Source organism: Coregonus lavaretus, assembly GCF_964263955.1.
Source record: "Coregonus lavaretus genome assembly, chromosome: 39".
In the NCBI taxonomy this organism is placed as follows: domain Eukaryota; kingdom Metazoa; phylum Chordata; class Actinopteri; order Salmoniformes; family Salmonidae; genus Coregonus; species Coregonus lavaretus.
This window is the reverse complement of record NC_140026.1, coordinates 23,098,032-23,117,199: the sequence shown is the minus strand read 5'-3', so window position 1 is coordinate 23,117,199 and position 19,168 is coordinate 23,098,032. Positions and strand designations below refer to the sequence as shown.

At 41.9% G+C, this 19,168-nt stretch overlaps 3 protein-coding genes across 4 annotated transcripts; 2 read left to right on the top strand and 1 right to left on the bottom strand.

Moving 5' to 3' along the window:
- Window positions 1-1,523: 1,523 nt before the first annotated feature.
- Window positions 1,524-8,725, top strand: LOC311113050 (ubiquitin thioesterase OTUB1-like; the record flags this gene model as incomplete). The annotated part of the gene is made up of 7 exons (XM_084156182.1): window positions 1,524-1,611; window positions 2,396-2,463; window positions 2,675-2,773; window positions 2,936-3,054; window positions 3,192-3,276; window positions 5,729-5,923; window positions 8,165-8,725. The coding sequence occupies 7 exons, from the start codon at window positions 1,524-1,526 to the stop codon at window positions 8,360-8,362; spliced, it is 852 nt and encodes a 283-aa protein (XP_084012308.1). The 3' UTR covers window positions 8,363-8,725.
- A 92-nt stretch (window positions 8,726-8,817) lies between these two features.
- On the top strand, window positions 8,818-10,380 carry cskmt (citrate synthase lysine methyltransferase). Of its 2 annotated transcripts, none has more exons than XM_084156184.1 (2): window positions 8,818-9,079; window positions 9,536-10,380. In XM_084156184.1, the coding sequence occupies exon 2, from the start codon at window positions 9,553-9,555 to the stop codon at window positions 10,210-10,212; it is 660 nt and encodes a 219-aa protein (XP_084012310.1). In that variant the 5' UTR covers window positions 8,818-9,079; window positions 9,536-9,552; the 3' UTR covers window positions 10,213-10,380. The 2 variants fall into 2 exon arrangements, with proteins under 2 accessions (XP_084012310.1, XP_084012309.1); XM_084156183.1 differs by having other exon boundaries at window positions 8,818-9,132; window positions 9,536-10,379.
- A 59-nt stretch (window positions 10,381-10,439) lies between these two features.
- Window positions 10,440-19,132, bottom strand: epdl1 (ependymin-like 1). The gene is made up of 6 exons (XM_084156185.1): window positions 18,992-19,132; window positions 18,654-18,688; window positions 15,454-15,582; window positions 15,046-15,238; window positions 13,057-13,150; window positions 10,440-10,900 (listed from the first exon to the last, which is right to left on the bottom strand). Exons 1-6 carry the CDS (start codon window positions 19,056-19,058, stop codon window positions 10,768-10,770), a joined length of 651 nt encoding a protein of 216 aa, XP_084012311.1. The 5' UTR covers window positions 19,059-19,132; the 3' UTR covers window positions 10,440-10,767.
- Between the last annotated feature and the right edge of the window lie 36 nt (window positions 19,133-19,168).

The following is a 19,168-nucleotide window of genomic DNA, read 5'->3' as shown; positions in this document are numbered from 1 at the left end:
ACTCGAATCATCCTTTGCATGACCATCCGCGAGGCTCAAACTCGGAGGTCTTCACCACACCTGCCACCACAGGTAATTCATCCTCACTCTAGGCAGGTTCAATTTCTGAGCCATCAGAGACAACAGAATATGGTTTGTAATTGCCACCATTCTTCCTCAACACACATCTTCCCACTACACTCTACCCTTATTCCTAGCTGTCCATATCCACGTCTATCCGTTCACCGCGATCTTGGCGCGCCTTCATCCGCTGTATTGCTTGCAGAGCACGCAATTTCTGTTCCTTAGCCCAATTTACAAGGCTGGCTATATCTGGCCTCTCCATGTTTCCAGCTCTTCAAGGTCTTCAACATTCCTACATCAACAAGTGCCTCAAAATCGCTCAAGCGCATTATCTCTTCAGCAACACAAAAAAAGTACTTCCGGGCGACACATGCAAACATAACCAGTAAACCACAATATCGACAATGCAGTGAGTGGGCCATCGCTGCAGCTAGCTCAGACCGTAACTAGCTGATTTGACATGCGAACTGAATTTTATAAACAAACGTATCAAAATTAGGTTTTAAATCAATGCATTTCTTGCATGCCTTATTATTGGCAATTTGACAATAATATTTATTGCCAACCTGAGCGTTCTTGGGTGGCCTATATGACAAGTGTTGTCTTGTCTGCCTCTGTTTACAGGAAACAGTTTCCGCCATGAGTGTTTTTGAACTGACCATACTTGGACCTTCTGGTTGGGTCCTAGCCAATGTTCAAAACTACCAGAAGCGCTTAACTGTTTCACTACCACCTGTCTTGGACAAAGTCTACTGTGTTGCATACCTTTTTCTGGCCTATGATGCTTGAACTCATGTAACAAAATGACTTTAAAAAAATGTCTTAATAGAAACATGTAATCCAAATCTCTGATCATTCTGTTTCAACATTTTAGCGCCACATGCATTATTATGAGGTGAAACAATTTGACCATAATCTACATCAAACCATGATATAACAGATCATTTGCACATGCGCTGACCCAAGTGTTTTGGTGCTTTTCCATTGAGACTTACCCCCACATCAGTGGGTCGCGATTCGACAGTTTATGTTAAACTCTAGTGTTGTTTCTATCAGGAGTTTGACTTGTGGCAAGCAGAATCAACAACCTCTGCATCATTCAAGACTGTTGCTTTGCCTTGGCTCCTAGTCAGCAGGTCCGCCAGAGCCAAGGCCCAGTGAGACAAAGGTGCCTGGCAGCCCGCTTAGATAAAAACAAAAGTCAGCGTTTTGGGTAAAACACTGGAGTAAATCATCAGTGGAAATGAGCCATTTGAGAAAGAGGGCCTAGAAGAAGGGTCTTGATGATGAATATAAAATTGGAAAAGCTTTTCACTCTCACACATGAATTGTAAGTATATAATATCTAGTTCTTTAAGACAGAAAACTAATGACCGTTCTAAATATGTGTGACATCTGCATTTATGTGCATTTGTCAAAGAGAAAGATCCAGCTGCTGTGCTGTGACCCGGAAGTTTAGAATGAGGTCTGAGAGACAGAGGAAACACAATTCTACAGCTAAAATGGCGCAGGAGCAACAGCAGGAAACAACACAGGGAGAGATGGAGGGTGAGTGAAACAACATCAAAACGAAAGATGACAGAAATCTAACCTGCTTCGGCTAGTAACGCATTGTTATTTATGGAGGTGTAATGTGATTGTTAGGCAATCTAGTGATAGCAGTTGAGGAACAAGTTGCTTGCATGAATATGAGAGAGCAATGGGGGCGGCCAAAGCATTCAAGTCACACACAAAGAAACGCATTTTCGACCTGTAGTTTTTGGAGGATGAAGGTGATACCATTAAGCATTGTATGTGACATAATGTAGTATCTCATTCACAGTATATTTTTGCCGGCTTTCAATTGGTTGTCAAATGTTTATTGACGCCATCACTGAAATTGGATAGTTGGCTAGTTAGCAAGCTTAGCTAGCTTGCTAACTAATCAATTCTAACTAGTTGTTTAAAAATATGGTCAGATGCTGACAACATGGTTGCACTTGCACCCCAAGTGAACCAGGTTTAAAACTTTTGATTGGCAATGGTAGACGGATATGTGATGACAGAATTTGCTTAAAATACATGGATGTTGTCATCAATCTCATGTTGTGGTATAAATTACGTAACCAGCAATTTTTCCTAAAAAGTGTGATTTTGCAAACAAGCTTCCAATCGCTATGTTGTGTTGACACATAGCTACTCCAATAACCATTATGTAATATAGCTAGTTCCCACATTAAATTCAGAATTCGGGTTCACTTTTTTTTACAGCACCATAGCACTTCACTCTCTGTGAATGAACTGTCATGTTAATTGTTTACAAACTTCTATGTTGTTGATTTCTTCTCTCTAGCGGGAGGAGTAAACTGTCTTGCTTATGATGAGGCCATTATGGCTCAGCAGGACAGAATTCAGCAGGAGGTGAGTTTACACTTGAATAGGCATTGATCATATGTAGGCTAAGGTTTTGAATTAGACTGACATAAGTCTGCTGTGGAGAAGGTTGAACTGCACTGGAACTGCATTCCTTTGCATCACATGATTTTGATCACCCTGTGTTTTTTGTTTTATATTGGTTTCTATAAATCCATGAGTATGAAACGTCTGTGCATTAACGTGTGTGTGTGTCTAGATCGCTACTAGCATCCTTTTAGTGTCAGACCGACAGGAGCTGTCAGTATTGCAGAGAGAGTATGCTGCAGAAGACACCATTTATCAGCTCAAGATCAAGGTCAGTAAAACCACACAATTCTTGAATTACAGGATTTGAATCTGCATCACTTCATACTGGTTTAAGGCGAAAGGGTTCCTTACGACCACAAAACCAATGAAGGTTAGAAATGGTCACATAATGATTGTATTTACTTTGAATATTTCCCTGTTCTTTCCTTAGGATTTACACAAAAAATACTCGTATATTCGTAAGACGCGACCAGACGGGAACTGTTTCTACAGAGCTTTTGGCTTTTCACATCTCGAATCACTGCTAGAAGACAGCAAAGAGCTGCAGAGGTAACATAACCATAGTACATATAGCTCATTGACGGTCAGTAAAGCAGACTATGTAATATGATAGATGGATGTAATATGATTAGTGTTGCTGCATTAATAGGCACTGAATACCGATGCAATGTTTTATGTCTCTATAGGTTCAAAGCAGTGGCAGCAAAGAGCAAACTGGACCTGGTAAACCAGGGTTTCACTGAGTTCACCATTGAAGACTTCCACAATACTGTGAGTTGCTTCCCTCTTATTGTACACCATATGAACAACAGTGACAGCTCACACACATGACACATACACTGAGTGTACAAGACATTATGAACACCTGCTCTTTCCATGACATAGACTGACCATGTGAAAGCTATGATCCCTTATTGATGTCACTTGTTAAATCCACTTCAATCATTGTAGATGAAGGGGAGGAGACAGGTTAAAGAAAGAATTTTAAGCCTTGAGACGATTGAGATGTGTGCCATTGAGGGTGAATGGGCAAGACAAAATATTTAAGTGCCTTTTGAACGGGGTACGGTAGTAGGTGCCAGGCGCACCGGTTTGTGTCAAGAACTGCAACGCTGCTGGGTTTTTCACCCTCAACAGTTTTCCGTGTGTATCAAGAATGGTCCACCACCCAAAGGGCATCCAGCCAACTTGACACAACTGTGGGAAGCATTTGAGTCAACATGGGCCAGCATCCCTGTGGAAGGCTTTCGACCAATTGCAGAGTCCATGCCCCAAGGAATTGAGGCTGGTCTGGGGGCAACCTGGTCACATAGACTAGACGTAACATAGTAAATGTCTAATCTGGGACCCTCAAATTAGTATGACATGTTACGTTTGGTATGGTTACATAAGAGAGAAGGGTACTTGTGCAAAAACGAAAGTAGGGTGGATGGGTGGGCATATAACGCGTAAGTCTAGCAACCCAAAGGTTGCGTGTTCAAATCTCATCACGGACAACTTTAGCATTTTAGCAACTTTGGAACTACTACTTGCTACTTTGCAACTACTTAGCATGTTAGCTACCCCTAATCTTAACCCTTTTAGCTAACACTAACAAATTGGAATTCGTATCATATGTTTTGCAAATTCGTATCATATTGTACGAATTGCAATTCGTAACATATCATACAAAATGGATGATGGACGTCCACAAATTTAATACATACCATACGAAACGTAACAAAGCATACTAAATAGTGTCACGGATTTACTTACAGAATACTATGAAATGCTCTTAGACCAGGATGAGGGGGGTGTGCGCAACTCAATATTAGGAAGGTGTTCTTAATGTTTTGTACACTCTGTGTATACAGTGCATTCAGAAAGTATTCAGACCCCTTGACTTTTTCCACATTTTGTTATGTTACAGCATTATTCTAAAATTGATTAAAATTATCAGGTTGGATGGGGAGTGTTGACGAACAGCTATTTTCAAGTCTCTCCAGAGATGTTCGATTGGGTTCAAGTCTGGGCTCTGGCTGGGCCACTCAAGGACATTCAGTAACTTGTCCCGAAGCCACTCCTGCGTTGTCTTGGCTGTGTACTTAGGGTTGTTGTCCTGTTGGAAGGTGAACCTTTGCCCCATTCTGAGCTCCTAAGCGCTCTGGAGCAGGTTTTCATCAAGGATCTCTCTGTACTTTTCTCTGTTCATCTTTCCCTCGATCCTGACTAGTCTCCCAGTCCCTGCCGCTGAAAAACATCCCCACAGCATGATGCTGCCACCACCATGCTTCACTGTAGGGATGGTGCCAGGTTTCCTCCAGATGTGACGCTTGGCATTCAGGCCAGAGAGTTCAATCTTGGTTTCATCAGACCAGATAATCTTTTTTCTCATGGTCTGAGAGTCCTTTAGGTGCCTTTTACTGAGGAGTGGCTTCCGTCTGGCCACTCTACCATAAAGCCCTGATTGGTGGAGTGCTGCAGAGATGGTTCTCCTTCTGGAAGGTTCTCCCATCTCCACAGAGGAACTCTGAAGCTCTGTCAGAGTGACCATCGGGTTCTTGGTCACCTCCCTAACCAAGGCCCTTCTCCCCCGATTGCTCAGTTTGGCCGGGAGGACAGCTCTAGGAAGAGTCTTGGTGGTTCCAAACTTCTTCCATTTAAGAACGATGGAGGCCACTGTGTTCTTGGGGACCTTCAATGCTGCAGAAAGTTTTTGGTACCCTTCCCCAAATCTGTGCCTCGACAAAATCCTGTCTCTGAGCTCTACGGACAATTCCTTCAACCTTTTTTTTTTTTTTTTTTGCTCTGACATGCACTCTCAACTGTGGGACCTTATATAGACATGTTTGTGCCTTTCCAAATCATGTCAAATCAATTTAATTTACCACAGGTGGACTCCAATCAAGTTGTAGAAACATCTCAAGGATGATCAATGAAAACAGGATGCACCTGAGCTCAATTTAGAGTCCCATAGCAAAGGGTCTGAATACTTATGTAAATAAGGTATTTCTGTATTTAAAAAAAATAATACATTGTCAAAAATGTCTAAACCTGTTTTCGCTTTGTCATTATGTTGTATTGTGTTTTATTTAATCAATTTTAGAATAAGGCTGTAACGTAACAAAATGTGGAAAAAGGAAAGGGGTCTGAATACTTTCCGAATGCACTGTATTGAACAACTTTAAGTCACTTCACATAAAGGCATCACCAAACTGACCATTATTGTTTATTCTTCCCATAGTTCATGGACCTGTTGGAGCTGTGTGAGAAGCAGCCAGGCCTCAGTGAGCTGCTGGGCTCCTTCAGAGACCAGAGCGTGTCAGACTACATTGTGGTGTACCTGCGGTTGCTCACTTCAGGCTACTTGCAGAGGGAGCACGGTTTCTTCCAGCACTTCATCGAGGGGGGACGCTCTGTCAGGGAGTTCTGTCAGCAGGTGGGTTCCTTATTATGGAAGATCAGAGAATAAGGGAGATATACAGTGCCTTCAGAAAGTATGCATACCCCTTGACATTTTCCACATTTTTGTTGTTACAGCCTGAATTCAAAATTGATTAAATATACACACAGTAGCCCATAATGACAAAGTGAAAACATGTTGTTAGAAAATGTTGCTAATTTATTAAATTAAATACAGAAATATCTAATTTACATAAGTGTTCACATCCCTGAGTCAGTGTATATTAGAATCACCTTTGGCAGCGATTACAGCTGTGAGTCTTTCTGGTTAAGTCTCTAAGAGCTTTGCACACCTGGATTGTACAATATTTTCACATTATTCTTTTAAAAATTCCTCAAGCTCTGTCAAGTTGGTTGTTGTTCATTACTAGACAGCCATTTTCAAGCAGATTTAAGTCAAAACTATAACTAGGCCATTCAGGAACATTCAATGTTGTCTTGGTAACCAGTGTATATTTGGCCTTGTGTGTTAGGCTTTTGTCCTGCTGAAAGGTGAATTTGTCTCCTAGTGTCTGTTGGAAAGCAGACTAAATCAGGTTTTCCTATAGGATTTTGCCTGTGCTTAGCTCTATTGTGTTTCTTTTTATCCAAATAAATTCCTAGTCCTTGCCAATGACAAGCATACCCATAACATGATGAAGCCACCACCATGCTTGAAAATATGAAGCAGTACTCAGTAATGTTGTGTTGGATTTGCCCCAAACACAATGCTTTGTATTCAAGACATAAAGTTAATTTCTTTACCAACATTTTTCAGTTTACTTCAGTGCCTTTATTGCAAAAAGGATGCATGTTTAGGAATATTTTTATTCTCTACAGGCTTCCTTCTTTTCACTCTGTCATTTAGGTTAGGATTGTGGAGTAACTCCAATGTTATTGATCCATCCTCAGTTTTCTCCTATCACAGCCATTGGCTTCATGGTGAAATCCCTGAGTGGGTTTCTTCCTCTCCGGCAACTGAGTTAGGAAGGACACCTGTATCTTTGTAGTGACTGGGTGTACTGATACACCATCCAAAGTGTAATTACTAACTTCACTACGCTCAAAGGGATATTCAATGTCTGCTTTTTTAAGTTTTTGCCCATCTACCAATGGGTGCCCTTCTTTGCGAGGCATTGGTAAACCTCTTTGGTCTTTGTTGTTGAATCTGTGTTTGAAAATCACTGCACGACTGAGGGACCTTACAGATAATTGTATGTGTGGAGTACAGAGATGAGGTAGTCATTCAAAAATGCACACTTACTATGTGACTTGTTAAGCACATTTTTACTCCTGAAAGTATTTAGGCTTGCCATAACAAATGGGTACAATACTTATTGACTTAAGACATTTCAGCTTTTCATATTTTATTAATTTATAAACATTTCTAAAACATAATTCCACTTTGACATAGGGTATTATGTGTAGGCCAGTGACACTATCAATTTAATCCATTTTAAATTCAGGCTGTAACACAACAAAATGTTGAAAAAGTTGAGGGGTGTGAATACTTTCTGAAGGCACTGTATTGCTGAGGATGTTAAAGGCAATAAACTAGAGCTCAAGTTGCCTGGAAACCTGACTTTGAATTGCATTGAATTCTATGTCAGGCAGAAATTAGCGTTTGAATCAGGAAAGTTTCCTCCCTCGACCTATACAAGCCAGAATGTTGAATATAATTATATTTTCAAGTACTTTACCGGTTGTCCGTGCGGTTGGTCCTTTTGGCGGTAGGAATAAGACACTATATCCACAGGAAAGTAGAATTGCTTCAGGTGATAGAATTCTGAACACACTACCAGCGCTTTGAAAAGTTTATGTAATTCTACTTTCCTGTGGATATAGTCTCACATTCCTACCGCCAAAAGGACCAACCGCACGGACAACCGGTAAAGTACTTGAAAATATAATTCTATTCAACATTCTGGCTTGTAGAGGTCGTGAGAGGAAACTTTCCTAATTCAAATGCTAATTTCTGCCTGATGTAGAATTCGATGCAAATCGACTTCGGGTTCCAGGCAAGAGCTCAAGTATTTGATTACATATGGTTTAGAACAAGTCTGATCGTATAATTGCTTTTGAATTAGTCCGAATGAGCTGGAAAATGTATGCTATCGTCTTGTACTCTTGATTTTTCTTGCAAATGCACATTCCAGTATCATCCTGAGTTTTTTTTGTCTTGCATAACAAGTCCCCAAACTCAAACACTTCGATTGTCCTCTGTGTGTTTACTATCCAGGAGGTGGAGCCCATGTCTAAAGAAAGTGACCATATCCACATCATCGCCTTGGCCCAGGCCTTGAACGTGTCCATTCTAGTGGAGTATATGGACCGGGGTGAGGGGGGCACCGTCAACCACCACGTCTTTCCTGAAGGCAGCGAGCCTCGTGTCTTCCTTCTCTATAGACCCGGCCACTACGACATCTTGTACAAATAACTACCTGCTGTTTAGAAAATCCCCCCCATGTCCTTTTCTACTGCTGTAGTGGCAGTGGAGAAATATTTCAACCGCCACATTGATGCATACATGTGTGTACGAAGATTACACTATGGTATCTGAGAAAAAAAAACAATCACATTATACAGCCACCTTCTCCCTCCCCTTCACTCCATATATTCCCCTCATCACAGAACAGTGAAATAAAAAAACAAAAATGTACAAAAAAATAGCAGTGACTCCAAATGTTTAGTTGTACAGTTTTTTCTTTCTTTTGTGGTTGTAAATGTTATCAAATTGCTTTTTTTTGTTGGATTGTTTTCCTTTGTTACACTGCGTTTTATTAAAGGTATTTACATCTTATTTGATTTGTATGTAAATGTCTTGTTTGTGCTCTCTTCTGGTATCTACATTTCAACTGTCATAACAGCAATATGCAATGCAGTATTTACATACTTGCGTGTATGTAATGTTCTTGTCTCTGTCCATGTCCTGAATTTGGTTTGCTTTTCTTTCATACAAAGGAAAACCGTGAACATAACAGTGCTTCTACTGTTATTCAGCATACTTGTTTACGTTATTGACGCATACGCAGTTGTCCACAACTGCGCACACAGCAAGTAGCTTGCTGCTCGCAGCAGTGCGTGAGGGAGGATTTCAAGGAGAGACAGAAATCATGGCGGTGATTTTAAACATACTGACAATGTCGCCAAGGAGGTTAGGGATGTTAATTACAAATACACGTTTAAGGCACCACTCCAGTCTAACAAGTATGTCTCAATTTATTGGTGAACTTGTAAAATGAGTTAATGCTAACACATGGCTTTCTATGCAATCTAGCTAACAGTTGACCTCTATGGCTGCAAGCTAACTAGCTAGCTTACTTGCTATATATACAGCTAGCCAGTGGCTTGCTTTCTATTGATTCAAAGGCATTTCTGTTTATAAATATCCCACGTTCAATGATAAATGTAATTTGGGCACAGGCTGGTCAAGTTAGCTTGTTTGTGCTAATCTCCACAGCTAAGTGTTAGTTAGCTAGCTAGATACTTATTCAGTTAGTATCGAGCTAACGTTAGCGCATTTCAGGCGCTCTCATTTGTTCTATGAACTGTTAGTTTAAGGAAACCCATAAACATGAACTGACATTCACCCTCGTTCTGTCCCTACTAGCTGAACTTATCAACAACATGGACAAAAAAGCAACATGGGACCGGTTCTACACAGAAAACAACAGCAAGGCAACCAACTTCAAAAATTTTGAGTGGTTCTTCGGTTTCGACGCAATCCGGGACTTCATCCTGCCCATGCTGCATTCACAGCCCAACTCTGATGCCCTACATGTTCTGGACATGGGCTGTGGTACCTCTGCCCTAGGATCCTGCATATACAGAGACTCTCCCTGGCCAGTGCAGGTGACCTGCGCTGACATCTCCGCTATTGCTGTGCGCCTTATGCAGGAACAAACAGAAGCCAAAGCCGTGCAACCTCAGAACCCTTCCTCTAAGCTGGACTTCTTAGAACTGGACTGCACTCATCTCCACAAACAATTTGGTTCTGAGAGCCTGGACCTCATTCTAGACAAGGGCACCATAGATGCCTTGTTAAGGTCGAGGGAAGGGGGAGCCAAGGCCAGCCAGGTGCTTAAGCAGTGCCTAAAGGTGTTGAGGGACTCTGGGTCTCTCCTTCAGTTCTCAGATGAGGACCCTGATGCCAGGATGTTGTGGCTGGAGAAAGAGGTCCGGGAGCCGGGTTTGATGGCTGCCGATGTGGGGGTGCAGGAGGTGGGGGAGCTAAGGGGAGTGACTTATTACTGCTACCAAGTTACCTCTCGTCCTGTAGCACAGTAGGTAGTCAGTGGTTTTTGTATGTCTGCGTTGCGCCATAATGCACCCAAGTCAGGGAGTGAACGTCTTTTTGACATGAATGAGATGTGACTGTAATAAATAATTTCTTGATACAACTGACGACTCTTATCTAGATAAAATATGTATAGACATTTTTCTTTGTCTACACAATATGAAAAGAGGTCTTGTGAAGAACTGTCCAACTATACTATAGAACAATTACTGTAGACTTGACATTTTAGAAATTTTATTCATAAGGACAGCTCACAGTGTAAGTATATATTCCCAAGGCCCATATGTAGTAAGGAAAGCAATTAACATATGTCGAAGGTAAAATGTTTACATATAATGCTCAGTGCAACTGATATGTTACATGATCAGTACTGGAATTTTTTTCTAACTCATGGTTTAACCCTTTTTCTTATACTAATACATTAATGAGTTATCCCTTTTTATAATGATTTATAAATTCATGAAAAACATTTGTTATCACGGGTTAAAAATAAGCAATAGTTGTGTGAAGTTCTCATAAGAAAAGAGAATGAAGGACCCGGTCCTTTAGTTTTTAATGTTTTTTAAAATGCTGTAGAAGTTGGCTGCTTCTGCCGTCTCATCCACTTTAGCGCCCTGACAGAACTTAGGAGGGAAGAACTGCTGGGGGTCATCGATCCCAACGACAATGTTGAAGAAGCTGTAAGTGAAAAAATAACATAGCATAATGGATATCTTATCTGTAGATTTAACGAAAGTCAAATCCATGCTTGGGGATAATTATGAAAGTATTAATCATTAATAGTTTATACTACTTTTATAATGAAATTATGGATTTTGATGTTTCCAGAAGTATCAAACTAGCTAATGAAGACATTCTTTTGAATGTTTTGGAACACAAAATGGACTGAGGAACTTCCTCAGAATGAGGAAATGAAAAAAACACTACATACAGTTGAAGTCGGAAGTTTACATACACCTTAGCCAAATACATTTAAACTCAGTTTTTCACAATTCCTGATATTTAATCCTAGTAAAAATTCCCTGTCTTAGGTCAGTTAGGATCACCACTTTATTTTAAGAATGTGAAATGTCAGAATAATAGTAGAGAGAATGATTTATTTCAGCTTTTATTTCTTTCATCACATTCCCAGTGGGTCAGAAGTTTACATACACTAAATTAGTATGTGGTAGCATTGCCTTTAAATTGTTTAACTTGGGTCAAACATTTCAGGTAGCCTTCCACAAGCTTCCCACAATAGGTTGGGTGAATTCTGTCCCATTCCTCCTGACAGAGCTGGTGTAACGGAGTCAGGTTCGTAGGCCTCCTTGCTTGCACATGCTTTTTCAGTTCTGCCCACACATTTTCTATAGGATTGAGGTCAGGGCTTTGTGATGGCCACTCCAATACCTTGACTTTGTTGTCCTTAAGCTATTTTGCCACAACTTTGGAAGTATGCATTGTCCATTTGGAAGACCCATTTGCAACCAAGCTTTAACTTCCTGACTGATGTCTTGAGATGTTGCTTCAATATATCCACATAATTTTCCTTCCTCATGATGCCATCTATTTTGTGAAGTACACCAGTCCCTACTGCAGCAAAGCACCCCCACAGCATGATGCTGCCACCCCCGTGCTTCACGGTTGGGATGGTGTTCTTCAGCTTGCAAGCGAGCCCCCTTTTTCCTCCAAACATAACGATGGTCATTATGGCCAAACAGTTCTATTTTTGTTTCATCAGACCAGAGGACATTTCTCCAAAAAGTACAATCTTTGTCCCCATGTGCAGTTGCAAACCATAGTCTGGCTTTTTTATGGTGGTTTTGGAGCAGTGGCTTCTTCCTTGCTGAGCGGCCTTTCAGGTTATGTCGATATAGGACTTGTTTTACTGTGGATATAGATACTTTTGTACCTGTTTCCTCCAGCATCTTCACAAGGTCCTTTGCTGTTATTCTGGAATTGATTTGCACTTTTCACACCAAAGTACGTTCATCTCTAGGAGACAGAACGCGTCTCCTTCCTGAGCGGGATGATGGCTGTGTGGTCCCATGGTGTTTATACTTGCGTACTATTGTTTGTACAGATGAACGTGGTACCTTCAGGCGTTTGGAAATTGCTCCCAAGGATGAACCAGACTTTTTTCTGAGGTCTTGGCTGATTTCTTTAGATTTTCCTATGATGTCAAGCAAAGAGGCACTGAGTTTGAAGGTAGGCCTTGAAATACATCCACAGGTACACCTCCAATTGACTCAAATGATGTCAATTAGCCTATCAGAAGCTTCTAAAGCCATGACATGATTTTCTGGAATTTTCCAAGCTGTTTAATAATAATAATAATAATAATATGCCATTTAGCAGACGCTTTTATCCAAAGCGACTTACAGTCATGCGTGCATATATTATTAATTTTTTTGTGTATGGGTGGTCCCGGGGATCGAACCCACTACCTTGGCGTTACAAGTGCCGTGCTCTACCAGCTGAGCTACAGAGGACCACAGTTTAAAGGCACAGTCAACTTCTGACCCACTGGAATTGTGATTCAGTGAATTATAAGTGAAATAATCTGTCTGTAAACAATTGTTTGAAAAATTACTTGTGTCATGCACAAAGTAGATGTCCTAACCAACTTGTCAAAACTATAGTTTGTTAACAAGAAATTTGTGGAGTGGTTGAAAAATTAGTTTTAATGACTCCAACCTAAGTGTATGTAAACTTACGACTTCAACTGTAGACCTACAAGACCATATATTGATGTCAAATACTACTCATAGCGTTGTCAGTAGAGCAAAGATTCAGCAATTTAAAAATAAAAATCAGTCATATTTCATACACTGCCCAACAATATACACACTTACGTTGTAAGCACCCAGCCGGTCTTGTCTGTGTAGTACGTAGTGCTGACAGGTATGCACCCAAACTCAGTGAAAGTGCTCATCCACTTGTCTTTACCTGAAGATGAAATTGACCAATTAGATGAACAAAATCAGGGAGCAGAAATTTGATTTGAGAACACAAAATCACAAAACTTCATTGCCATGCAAAAAACAGTTGCTAGGAATTATTTTGTGTCTTCACTGACATTTTCAACCTCTCCCTGACCCAGTCTGTAATACCTACATGTTTTAAGCAGACCACCATAGTCCCTGTGCCCAAGAACGCCAAGGTAACCTGCCTAAATGACTTATCACCCCGTAGCACTCAAATCTGTAGCCATGAAATGCTTAGAAAGGCTGGTCATAGCTCATATCAACACCATCATCCCAGAACCCTGGACCCACTCCAATTTGCATATTTCCCCAACAGATCCACAGATGACGCAATCTCTATTGCACTCCACACTGCCCTTTCTCACCTGGACAAAAGGAACACCTACGTGAGAATGCTGTTCATTGACTACAGCTCAGTGTTCAACACCATAGTGTCCTCCAAGCTCATCACTAAGCTAAGGACCCTGGGACTGAACACCTCCCTCTGCAACTGGATCCTGGACATCCTGACGGGCTGCCCCCAGGTGTTGAGGGTAGGCAACAACACATCCACCACGCTGACCCTCAACACGTGGGCCCCTCAGGGGTGCGTGCTTAGTCCCCTCCTATACTCCCTGTTCACCCACGACTGCATGGCCACACACGACTCCAACACCATCATTAAGTTTGCCGACGACACAATGGTGGTAGGCCTGATCACCGACGATGAGACAGCCTATAGGGAGGAGGTCAGAGACCTGGCAGTGTGGTGCCAGGACAACAACCTCTCCCTCAACGTGAGCAAGAAAAAGGAGCGGATCGTGGACTACAGGAAAAGGAGGGCCAAGCACACACCCATTCAAATCGACAGGGCTGTAGTGGAGTGGGTCGAGAGCTTCACGTTCCTTGGTGTCCACATCACTAAGGACCTATCATGGTCCAAACACACCAAGACAGTCGTGAAGAGGGCACAACAACGCCTATTCCCCCTCAGGAGGCTGAAAAGATTTAGCATGGGTCCTCAGATCCTCAAAAAGTTCTAAAGCTGCACCATCGAGAGCATCCTGACTGGTTGCATCACCACTTGGTATGGCAACTGCTCGGCATCCGACCGCAAGGTGCTAGAGGGTAGTGCCCAGTACATCACTGAGGCCGACCTTCCTGCCATCCAGGACCTCTATACCAGATGGTGTCAGAGGAAGGCCCAAACAATTGTCAAAGACTTCAGCCACCCAAGTCATAGACTGTTCTCTCTGCAAGTGGTATGAGAGCGCCAAATCTGACACCAAAAGGCTCCTTAACAGCTTCTTCCCCCAAGCCATAAGTCTGCTGAACAGTTAACCAAATGGCTACCCAGACTATTTGCATTGATCCCCTTATTTTATTGTTATTTATTCTCAGGCTCGATGTACACTCACTGGACTCTAACCACACACTTAAACTGACACGCCAACACACACACGCATATTGACACCACACACACACATTCCTTCACACTCTTCACATATGCTGCTGCTACTCTGTTTATTATCTACGCATAGTCACTTTACCCTACATGTACATATTACCTCAATTACCTCGACTAACCCGTACCCCTGCACATTGACTCGGTACCGGTACCCCTTGTAATTTATATAGCCTCATTATTGTTTTACTATTTTGCCTTTAGTTCATTTAGCAAATGTTTCTTACTTACTTTTTAAAAACTCTGCATTGTTGGTTAAGGGCTCGTAAGTAAGAATTTCACGGTAAGGTCTACACCTGTTGTATTAGGCGTATGTGACAAATTACATTTGATTTTGGTGTTCCTCAAAAAGAGGAAGGACACTATTAAAAAGCAAAAATTTAACCAACTACATGCCATGCCATGTCCCTTACCACCAGTTGGGGTTGCACGTTCTCCATACCAGGTGTTGACTAGCAGACCCTGTCCTGGACCAGAGGAGCTCCCTAGGATCACCTGCCCCAGCAGAGCAGCATCTGCGGGGATCTCCATGGGGTGGAAGTCCTCCTTCTTCAGCCTCTCCTTCTTACATGTGCGGTTCTTGTGGTTAATCGTATACATGACACCCTGGAAGATGTTGGGGGAAGATAAGCATCTGTTTCATGGCAGGCATATTGTTTTTGTTGTTGTAGGAAACCATTGTTTTTCTAACAATGCATCTCTGTTTTTATATGAATAAACTGAATGTGCATGACAGTGATTTGTGTGTACCAGTATGTTGTATTTAATAAATTGTTGTTATTGTGAATACATGGTTGTTGTTGTGAATAAGTGCTTGTTACCTCTCTGAAGAGCAGAAGGGCGTCCAGGCCGAATGTCTTGTTCTCATAAGATCCCATCTCCTTGAAGCGGATACGCTCGCCTAATGCATCATAGTCGTATTTTGCATATGCATTAAACTTCTCATTTGCCTGAAAGGACAGGAATGTGAGAGGGATTAATATAGCAGACTATATAATTATAGCCATATCAATACTATTCTATTTTCTTTTTAATTAGCATTATATTTTTAATTATTTGTATTCTACCTTTTTTTTCATATACTGTGCATTCAGAAAGTATTCAGACCCTTTGACTTTTTCCTGATTTTGTTACGTTACAGCCTTATTCTAAAATTGATTAAATAGTTTTTCTCCCTCGTCAATCTACACACAATACCCCATAATTACAAAGCAAAAACAGGTTTTTAGAATGTTGTGCACTCTACAAGCTTGCCATCCCTGTATTTGGGGAGTTTCTCCCATTCGTCTCTGCAGATCCTCTCAAGCTCTGCCAGGTTGGATGGGGAGTGTCGATGCACAGCTATTCTCAGGTCTCTCCAGATATGTTAGATTGGGATCAAGTCCGGGCTCTGGCTGGGCCACTCAAGAACATTCAGAGACTTGTCCCGAAGCCGCTCCTGCGTTTCTTTGCTGTGTGCTTAGGGTCGCTGTCCTGTTGGAAGGTGAACCTTCGCCCCAGTCTGAGCTCCTAAGCGCTCTGGAGCAGGTTTTCATCAAGACTCTCGATGTACTTTGCTCCGTTCATCTTTGCCTCGATCCTGACTAGTCTCCCAATCCCTTCCGCTGGAAAACATCCCCACAGCATGATGCTGCCACCACCATGCTTCACCGTAGGGATGGTGCCAGGTTTCCTCCAGATGTGACGCTTGGCATTCAGGCCAAAGAGTTCAATCTTGGTTTCATCAGACCAGAGAATCTTGTTAATCATCGTCAGAGAGTCCTTTAGGTGCCTTTTGGTAAACTCCAAGCGTGCTGTCATGTGCTTTTTACTGAGGAGTGGCTTCCGTCTGGCCTCTCTACCATAAAGGCCTGATTGGTGGAGTGCTGCAGAGATGGTTGTCCTTCTGGAAGGTTCTTCCATATCCACAGAGGAACTCTGGAGCTCTGTCAGAGTGACCACCAGGTTCTTGGTCACCTCCCTGACCAAGGCCCTTCTCCCCCGATTGCTTAGTTTGGCCGGGCGCCCAGCTCTAGGAAGAGTCTTGGTGGTTCTAAACTTCTTCCATTTAAGAAAGATAGAGGCCACTGTGTTCTTGGGGACCTTCAATGCTGCAGAAAGGTTTTAGTACCCTTCCCCAGATCTGTGCCTCGACACAATCCTGTCTCGGAGCTCTACGGACAATTCCTTCGACCTCATGGCTTGGTTTTTGCTCTGACATGCACTGTCAACTGTGGGACCTTATATAGACAGGTGTGTGCCTTTACAAATCATGTCCAATCAATTGAATTTACCACAGGTGGACTCCAATCAAGTTGTAGAAACATCAAGGATTATCAATGGAAACAGGATGCACCTGAGCTCAATTTCGAGTCTCATAGCAAAGGGTCTGAATACTTATGTAAATAAGTTATTTCTGTTTCTTATTCTTTATAAATTAGCAAACATTTCTAAAAACCTGTTTTTGCTTTGTCATTATGGGGTATTGTGTATAGATTGATGAGGGGGGAAAAAACAATTTAATCAATTTTAGAATAAGGCTGTAATGTAACAAAATGTGGAAAAAGGGAAGGGGTCTGAATACTTTCCGAATGCACTGTATATATCCACTGAACAAAAATATAAACTCAACATGCAACAATTGCAAAGATTTGACTGAGTTACAGTTTATACAATGAAATCAGTCAATTGAAATAAATTCATTAGGCTCTAATCTATGGATTTCACATGACTGGGAATACAGATACCTTTAAAAAAAAGGTAGGGGTGTGGATCAGAAAACCAGTGTCTGGTGTGACCACCATTTGCCTCATGCAGCGCGACACATCTCCTTCGCATAGAGTTGATCAGGCTGTTGATTGTGGCCTGTGGAATGTTATCCCACTCCTCTTCAATGGCTGTGCGAAGTTGCTGGATATTGGCGGGAACTGGAACACGCTGTTCTACACGTCGATCCAGAGCATCCCAAACATGCTCAATAGGTGAATTTTTTTTGTTTAGTTTTTTAGACATTTAGCAGACACTCTTATCCAGAGCGACTTACAGGAGCAATTAGGGTTAAGTGCCTTGCTCAAGGGCACAGACAGATTTTTCACCTAGTCGGCTCGGGGATTAGAACCAGCGACCTTTCGGTTACTGGCACAACGCTCTTAACCACTAAGCTACCTGCCGCCACTATGTCTGGTGAGTATGCAGGCCATGGAAGAACTGGGACATTTTCAGCTTCCAGGAATTGTGTACAGATCCTTGCGACCTGGGGCCATACATTATCGTGTTGAAACATGAAGTAATGGCGGCAGCTGAATGGCATGACAATGGGCCTCAGGATTTCGTCACGGTATCTCTGTGCATTCAAATTGCCATCGATAAAATACAATTATGTTCATTGTCCGTAGCTCATGCATGCCCATACCATAACCCCACCACCACCATGGGGTGCCCTGTTCACAACGTTGACATCAGCAAACCACTTGCCCACACAACGCCATACACATGGTCTGCGGTTGTGAGGCCTAAAACTATATTGGAGGCATTATACATTAAATTATCTGGCAACAGCTCTGGTGGACATTCCTGCAGTTAGCATGCCAATTGCACGCTCCCTGAAAACTTGAGACGCCTGTGGCATTGTGTTGTGACACAAAACTGCACATTTTAGAGTGGCCTTTTATTGTCCCCAGCACAAGGTGCACCTGTGTAATGATCATGCTGTTTAATCAGCTTCTTGATATGCCATACCTGTCAGATGGATTATCTTGGCAAAGGAGAAATGCTCACTAACAGGGATGTAAACAAATTTGTGCACAAAATTTGAGAGAAATAAGCTTTTTGTGCGTATGGAACATTCCTGGGATCTTTTATTTAAGCTCATGAAACATGGGATCAACACTTTACATGTTGCGTTTATATTTTTGTTCAGTATATAAGGCAGGATATCAAGATTTTCAAAATATTGACAGTATTTGTCAAAATGTTCCGTCTGATGTTGTCACTATGGGAACTCCCATATTCCCACCTACTATGGAGAAACAAACAGACTTACCACAGACATGGCTCCGGTCAGAAGAGGGGGAGACCCTGAGCGAGGGAAAGGTGTTTTATTGCTAACAAGTGAAACATTTATCCATTCTGTTGTGCTAAATGGACAATTTAGCCATAAAAGTGGACTATACATTATAAACATAGAAGTAAACATCCACCGAAATTGCCATCACATTACTTTTACAGCTCTGCTCTGTCTACAGTACAATGCAAAGGTGTTAAATCAGGGCTATGCTGTACGCAGGAGCTAATCTTTGACTGGGGTTCAGGCATTCATAACACTACATCTCTTAGGTTTACAACTCAATTTACAATACAATTTCTCTCTCTTTTACTTACTGCACGGATGAGGTGCCTGAGCCAGGCAGCCCACTGCAAGGCACATCAACAACACGAAGGTCCTCATGCTTCCAAATGTCACACACACTCACACTCACACCAACAAGCAGACTGACTTCTGCAGGAGTGCAAAGTCACTTCCTTATAAACAGTACGACACTGAGGCTCCAAATCCCA

Excerpts from the sequence above, each read along its gene's own strand:
- cskmt (XM_084156183.1), top strand. The coding sequence starts at position 9,039 with ATGGCGGTGATTTTAAACATACTGACAATGTCGCCAAGGAGGTTAGGG. Across the intron at positions 9,133-9,535 it reads GCACCACTCCAGTCTAACAA|CTGAACTTATCAACAACATG; the intron begins GTATGTCTCAAT and ends TGTCCCTACTAG.
- epdl1 (XM_084156185.1), bottom strand. The coding sequence starts at position 19,058 with ATGAGGACCTTCGTGTTGTTGATGTGCCTTGCAGTGGGCTGCCTGGCT. Across the intron at positions 18,689-18,991 it reads TCAGGCACCTCATCCGTGCA|GGTCTCCCCCTCTTCTGACC; the intron begins GTAAGTAAAAGA and ends TCCCTCGCTCAG. Across the intron at positions 13,151-15,045 it reads ACGTGCAACCCCAACTGGTG|GTAAAGACAAGTGGATGAGC; the intron begins GTAAGGGACATG and ends TTTCATCTTCAG.